Source organism: Indicator indicator, chromosome 30 (assembly GCF_027791375.1).
Source record: "Indicator indicator isolate 239-I01 chromosome 30, UM_Iind_1.1, whole genome shotgun sequence".
NCBI lineage: Eukaryota > Metazoa > Chordata > Aves > Piciformes > Indicatoridae > Indicator > Indicator indicator.
In genome coordinates this window covers 11,581,973-11,589,090 of record NC_072039.1, presented here as the reverse complement: position 1 = coordinate 11,589,090, position 7,118 = coordinate 11,581,973, and the positions used below count along the sequence as shown (strand labels likewise).

At 65.4% G+C, this 7,118-nt stretch overlaps 1 protein-coding gene across 1 annotated transcript; it reads right to left on the bottom strand.

Annotated features, from left to right (window-relative positions):
* Positions 1–3,744: 3,744 nt before the first annotated feature.
* HSPB1 (heat shock protein family B (small) member 1) lies at positions 3,745–6,302 on the bottom strand. The gene is made up of 3 exons (XM_054394369.1): positions 5,942–6,302; positions 4,793–4,856; positions 3,745–4,082 (listed from the first exon to the last, which is right to left on the bottom strand). The coding sequence occupies exons 1-3, from the start codon at positions 6,300–6,302 to the stop codon at positions 3,923–3,925; spliced, it is 585 nt and encodes a 194-aa protein (XP_054250344.1). The 3' UTR covers positions 3,745–3,922.
* Between the last annotated feature and the right edge of the window lie 816 nt (positions 6,303–7,118).

The window sequence follows — 7,118 nt, the reverse complement described above, 5'->3', positions numbered from 1 at the left end:
GCACCCACCGGCATGGGCACAGCAGAGGGCATGGGGCTGTGCCTTGGGGAGCTGCTTCTCTTGGGGACACAAAGGTGGCTGATGGCCCCTGGGCTCCCCAGGGGTGTCATGGAAGCTGCCCCTGCCCAGCTGTGCCTGGCACAGCACAGGGTCAGCCCCACACTGCTCTCCCCCTCCCCACACTGCTCTCCCCCTCCCCACACTGTCCCCATCTGGAGAGGGACACAGACACCCCCCCCTCACCCCCCAGGTGCCCTGGGCATGGCAGTGCCTGTCTGGAGGGGTGTGGATGGAACTGGGGAAGGGGGGGGGGGGGGGTGTGGTAGTGTGTGCCCCCCAGAAATCCACCAGAAAGGGTTTGAGCCAGTGGGCACCACTCACCGGGCAGGATTTAGCCCTGACCTGAGATGTTCCATGTGCCCAGGGCTGACAGAGGGGCTGGGGAGTGGGCACAGCCCCTGCCTGGCACAACCCAGGAGTGCCAAGCTCATGGCACCGACCCCAGCCAAGAGCTGTGGGGCTGGGCAGGGCGAGGGTGGCGCTCAGCACCCTGCCAGGACCAGGCTGCCAGCAGCTGCTGCTTGCTATGGCAACCACCTGCATGGCTCTGGTTGCTGTGAGCACACAGCCCCCACGTGACACACGGGGAGGGGGCACAAACACACGAGTGACCCCTCCAAGAACATGAGCGACCCCCCAAAGACACGAGTGACCCCCCAAGAACATGAGTTACCCCCCCAAAGGACACGAGTGGCCCCCCCCAAACACACCAGTGACCCCCCCAAGAACATGAGTTACCCCCCCAAAGGACACGAGTGGCCCCCCCCAAACACACCAGTGACCCCCAGAGAACGAGTGACCCCCCCCAAACACACGTGTGACCCCCCCAAACACACCAGTGATCCCCAGAGAACATGAGTGACCCCCCCAAAGGATATGAATGACCCCCCAGAGAACACGAGTGACCCCCCCCCCAAACACACGTGTGACCCCCCCCAAGCACGAGTGACCCCCCCAAAGACACCAGTGACCCCTCAAAGACATGAGTGATCCCCCCAAGCACATGACTGACCCCCCCAAAGACATGAGTGACCCCCCCCGAGCACACGAGTGACCCCCCAAATACACGAGTGACCCCCCTAAAGACATGAGTGACCCCCCCAAGCACATGAGTGACCCTCCAAAGACACGAGTGACCCCCGCAAAGGACACGAGTGACCCCCAAGCACACGAGTGACCCTCCAAAGACACGAGTGACCCCCCCAAAGGACACGAGTGACCCCCAAGCACATGAGTGACCCTCCAAAGACACGAGTGACCCCCCCAAAGGACACGAGTGACCCTCCAAGCACCCGAGTGACCCTCCAAAGACACGAGTGACCCCCCCAAAGGACACGAGTGACCCCCCCAAGCACCCGAGTGACCCTCAGCAGCAGGAGCTGACACCCAGCACCTCCCCCCCTCCCAGGCACGATGCCTGAGCCCTGCCAGACTCATCACACCCAGGGGTGCTGAGGGCGAGGGGCTGGGGCGAGGGGAGCAGGGGCTGGGGGACACAAGCAGCCCCCCCAGGCTCCGAGGGGGCCCCGCAGCTGCAGGATTCCTCCCGGGTCAGCCCTGCCTGCAGGATGACTCAGGAGGATTAGCAGCAGGAACGCAGCGGCTGCCGGCCCGGCCTCCGCCATCTAGGGCTGGGCACGGGGGCACGGGGGGCACGGGGCCAGCTGCTGCAGGGTGTGTTTGTTCTGCAGGGACACAGAGACCCAAACGGGTGAGGCCAGGGTGCTGAGACCCAAAACATTCAGGTCTGGGATGTTGAGACCCAAGAGGTTCAGTTCTGGGGTGCTGAGACCCAAAAGGTTCATGTCTGGGGTGCTGAGACCCAAACTGTTCAGGTCTGGGGTGCTGAGACCCAAAAGGTTCAGGTCTGGGGTGCTGAGACCCAAAAGGTTCAGGTCTGGGGTGCTGAGAACCAAAACCTTCAGGTCTGGGGTGCTGAGACCCAGAATTTTGGAGGCTGGGGTAGGGGCTGGGGAGAGGCAGAATTTTGGGGCCCTGGGATGTCAGAGTCGCAGGGTGTGAGAGGCAGGGAGAGCAGGGCGGGGGCTGAGGCAGGAGGTGTGGGGGACCTGGGGTGTTGAAAGGCTGTTTGGGAGCTCTGGGTGTGGAAAACTGAGCTGCTGAGACAGGAACGGTGGAGACCTGGCAAGTGGAAGCCCAACGTGTGGGGACCTGAGGCTGTGGAGACCCAGGCTGTAGAAACATGAGGTGCTGAAGGCTGGGCTGGGGAGAGCTGAGATGCAGGAGACCTGGCACGTGGGACAGCCAAGATAGGGAGACTCGGGGTGGGAGAACTCAGGATGACAAAGCCCAGGCTGTGGAGCCCCCCAAACCCCAGGCTGTGGAGCCCCCCAAACCCCAGGCTGTGGAGCCCCCCAAACCCCAGGCTGTGGAGCCCCCCAAATCCCAGGCTGTGGAGCCCCCCAAACCTCAGGCTGTGGAGCCCCCCAAACCCCAGGCTGTGGAGCCCCACAAGCCCCAGGCTGTGGAGGCCCCCAAGCCCCAGGCTGTGGAGCCCCCCAAACCCCAGGCTGTGGAGCCCCCCAAACCCCAGGCTGTGGAGCCCCACAAGCCCCAGGCTGTGGAGCCCCCCAAACCCCAGGCTGTGGAGGCCCCCAAGCCCCAGGCTGTGGAGCCCCCAAACCCCAGGCTGTGGTGCCCCCCAAGCCACAGGTTGTAGAGACCCCCAAGCCCCAGGCTGTGGAGCCCCCAAAGTCCCAGGCTGTGGAGCTCCCCAAGCCCCAGGCTGTGAAGCCCTCAAGCCCCAGGCTGTGCAGCCTTCAAGCCACAGGGTCTGGAGCCCCCCAAGCCACAGACTGTGGAGCCCCCCAAGCCCCAGGCTGTGGAGCCCCACAAGCCCCAGGCTGAGGAGCCCCCCAAGCCCCAGGCTGAGGAGCCCCCCAAACCCCAGGTTGTGGAGCCCCACAAGTCCCAGGCTGTAGAGACCCCCAAGCCCCAGGCTGTGGAGCCCCACAAGCCACAGGTTGTAGAGACCCTCAAGCCCCAAGCTGTGGAGCTCCCCAAGCCCCAGGCTGTGGAGCCCCCCCAAGCCCCAGGCTCTGTAGCCCCACAAGTCCCAGGCTGTGGAGCCCCCCAAACCCCAGGCTGTGGAGCCCCACAAGTCCCAGGCTGTAGAGACCCCCAAGCCCCAGGCTGTGGAGCCCCCCAAGCCCCAGGCTCTGGAGCCCCCCAAGCCCCAGGTTGTGGAGCCCCTCAAGCCCCAGGCTCTGGAGCCCCCCAAGCCCCAGGCTCTGGAGCCCCCAAAGTCCCAGGCTGTGGAGCCCCCCAAGCCCCAGGCTGTGGAGCCCCCAAAGTCCCAGGCTGTGGAGCCTCCCAAGACCCAGGCTGTGGAGCCCCCAAGACCCAGGCTGTGGAGCCCCCAGACTCCAGGCTGTGGAGCCCCCCAAGCCCCAGGCTGTGGAGCCCCCAAACCCCAGGCTGTGGAGCCCCCCAAGACCCAGGCTGTGGAGCCCCCAGACTCCAGGCTGTGGAGCCCCCCAAGCCCCAGGCTGTGGAGCCCTGGCACGCAGAGGCCAGGATGCTGAGCTCTGCATCCATCCCTCTGGCCTCAGGCAGCCCCATCCCAGTGCCCTGGTCCTGCCCAGCTGATGCCCACAGTGTGGTCCTGCCCTGGTGTCCCGGGGGTCCCTGGGCACTGTGAGAGGGCACAGGGACAAGTTTCTTTTCAGCTCTTTTATTCCTGCCAGCTCTGGGCTCCTCCACATCTCCTGGAGGCATTTGGGGACAGGGCCGGTACAAAACAGGCGATAAAAAGGGGGCTGTGAGCTGGGGGGTGGGGGTAAGGATGCCCTCATGCGGTGGGGCAGAAGCTTCTCCTCCTCCTCCTCCTCCTCACCACCGTCTACTTCTTGGCGGGCTCCTTGGCTTGGCTCTCGACGGTGACCGGGATGGTGATCTCGGCAGACTGCAGGGCAGGCTTGGGCAGCGGCGCCTCCACCGTCAGCATCCCGTCGGGGGACAGCGACGACCGCACGGCCGTGGCCTCCACGCCGGGGGGCAGGCTGGTGGGGGCAGGGGGAGGAAGGGGGACAAGGCTGCAGCTATCACCACCTCACACCCCCACCCCCCCACGCACCCACCCTCCACACATCCACCCCCCACGCACCCACCCTTCATGCACCCACCCACCCCCATGCACCCCCTATGCCCCCACTCCCCATGAATCCACCCCCCATGCACCCACCCCCCACACACCAACATCCACCCCACATGCACCCACTCCCTTCCCACCCCCTATGCACCCTCCCCCCATGCACCCACCACCCCACTCCACCTCACACACACCCACTCCCCATGCCACCACCCCCCATGCACCCACCCCCCTTCAAACCCAGGCACCCACCCCCATGCACCCACACACCAACACTCATCCCCCCCACCCCCACGCACCCACCCCCACACCCACCCCCCACCACCCCCACCACCCACCCCCCCCACCACCACCCCCCACGCCCCCCCACATCCACCCACCCCCACGCACCCACCACCCCACCACCCACCCCCCACCACCACCCTCCCTACACCCACCCCCCACCACCCCGCCCCCAGCAGGTGCAATGCTGTGACCACAGCAGACTCTCAGCCCCCAAGTGCCACTCCCCGTTCAGGGCATGGCATCTGCAGCGCAGCCGTCGGAGGGGCTGGCTGGGCAGGTGGGCAGAGGTGCCCAGGGGCAGGGCGTGGAGCTGCCCTGTGCCCGGCTGGCACTCACGTGTACTTCCTGGTGAAGCACCTGGAGATGAAGCCGTGCTCGTCCTGCTTCTCCTCGTGTTTGCCTGCAGGGAACCAAGACTCGGCGGCGTTGGCAGGGCAGGCAGTGGGCTGGGAAGGTCTCTGTGCCCAGAGTCCACCCTGCCACGTCCTGGCATCGTGTCCTGCCTGGCCTGGGTGTCTTTGCCTTAATGGCATCACGGAGCAGCTGTGGGGGACCAGGAGCAGTGGGGCCACTTGGGGAGCATCCCCCCAAACTCCAGGGGAACGAAGCGTGGTGCCAGGAGCCAGCAGTGGCCGAGGGGCTGTTGCCCTCTCCTGTTTTGCCTCCCCAGCTCGGTGGGGCTGGAGGTTGAGCCTGGCCTGTCCCTGGGGCTGCTCCCCAAATCCTGCTGGCTGGGGAGCTGCCCCTGCCCCACGCAGAGCCCCCTGGCTGGGCATGACTCACACTGCTGGCCCCGGGCCATGGGGTCTGGGTTTTGTCACCACGTCTGGAGCTGAGCTGCCCAGGGAGCTGTGGGGGAGAACCAGGGGCACTGCAGGGCTAGGGACCCACGGGCACACCCTGGGCCTTCTGTAGCTCACAGCTGGGGAATCTCTCCCCATATCCTGACTGGAACAGCAGCAAGGGGTCGATACATGGGGCTGGGGGGGCAGGGGCTGTCTCTTCACCCTATGCAGCATGAAAGCACCCCAAGGCTGAGCTTGCAGTAGTGAACCTTGCTCTTTGCCTTGCTTTGTCCCTTCTCTTTTTCCTCTTGCTGTCCCCTCCAGCTCCTCCTTTCTTCTTTCTTGTCCCCTTCATCTCCTTTTTCCTTTCCTCCTTTCTCCTCTCCTCTCCTCTCCTCTCCTCTCCTCTCCTCTCCTCTCCTCTCCTCTCCTCTCCTCTCCTCTCCTCTCCTCTCCTCTCCTCTCCTCTCCTCTCCTCTCCTCTCCTCTCCTCTCCTCTCCTCTCCTCTCCTCTCCTCTCCTCTCCTCTCCTCTCCTCTCCTCTCCCTCTCCCTCTCCGTCTCCCTTTTCCTCTCTTCCTCTCTTCTCCTCCATTCTCCTCCTCATCCTCTCATCCTTTCACATCTCTTACCCCACCCTTTCCACCACAACAACTTCCCGAGCCCCCATCCCCACCGAGCCCCCATCCCCAGCACCTTACCGGTGATCTCCACAATGTTATCCTTGGTCTTCACCACCAGCTCTTCGGGCGCAAAGTGGTTGACATCCAAGGTGACCTTCCAGCTGTCGGCGGTCTGACGGATCTCGGAGATGCCGCTGCTGAGCTGGCGGCTGAGCAGGGGGCCGTAGGGCGAGCCCGGGCTGGGCATCAGGGCACTGTCGCGGGGCAGCAGGCGGAAATAGCCTGGCCAGGCGCTGCCGCTCGGCCACTTGTACCAGTCCTCGGGGATGTGGGGCATGCCGAAGGACTGGTCGAAGAGGCGGCTGCCATGGTACCAGTCGCGGAAGGGATCCCAGCTGGGGCTGCGCAGGAAGGTGAAGGGGACGCGGCGCTCGGCCATGGTGCGCGGGGCTGCCGGGGGGGTGTCCGAGGGCCACTTATGAGGCGGCCGCGGCACTATTTTTAGCGGAGCGCTCAGCTGCCTATTAATGGAAGTGGCGGCAGGGCCCTGCCCAAGGCACCAGAAGCTTCCCCCGGCCGTGGGCCGGCCGCACGCAGCCGCGCTGGGACGGGGCTGGCACTCCCCAGGGTCCCCCCCGCCAAGGAGGTGTCTGCCGCCCTGGAGCCGGTCCCGGTCTGCGCTGTTGGGAGTGATGGATGGGCCCTGGAGCTGCTCCCAGTTCCACTCCCCCCTCCACCCCCCGCTGCCATTTCTGGCCCACGGAACCATCCCAGGCTGGGGCTGGGCCAGCACCTGGCTGGGGATGACTCAGTGCAGAGCCGTGCCCGGCCCCGTGCCCATGGCGTCACCCACCTGCCAGAAGCTTCTGGGCACCCCCAGCCCCACGGCACCCTCCTGGCACCCTCCCAGCACCCTCCCGGGCCCCAGGGCTTGGTGTCGTGGTGGGGAACCCCCAGCAGCAAGCTGGGGTGAGCTACTCCAGGACCCAAGGCTTGGGCAGGGGTCTCTGAGGCTTGCAGGGATGATAGACACCAATGGGACCAGTAGGGCTTGATGGGGGCTGACGAATCTTACTGGGGCACAGTGGGAGGGTTGGTGGAGACTGGTAGAGGCTGATGAAGCTGATGGAGGCCAGTGGACCAGTAGGGCTTGAGGAGAGTTTACAGCATGTGTTGGGGCCCAGTGTCATCAATGGAGGCTGATGGGACCTTGTGATAGAGCTGGTGGGGCCAGGCCACTGGCGGGGTTTGGAGG

Bases quoted from the DNA above. Each gene is read 5' to 3' on its own strand.
- HSPB1 (XM_054394369.1), bottom strand. From the start codon at position 6,302: ATGGCCGAGCGCCGCGTCCCCTTCACCTTCCTGCGCAGCCCCAGCTGG. The intron at 4,857-5,941 runs GTAAGGTGCTGG...GGTTCCCTGCAG, and splicing joins TAACATTGTGGAGATCACCG to GCAAACACGAGGAGAAGCAG. The intron at 4,083-4,792 runs GTGAGTGCCAGC...TGCCCCCACCAG, and splicing joins TGCTTCACCAGGAAGTACAC to CCTGCCCCCCGGCGTGGAGG.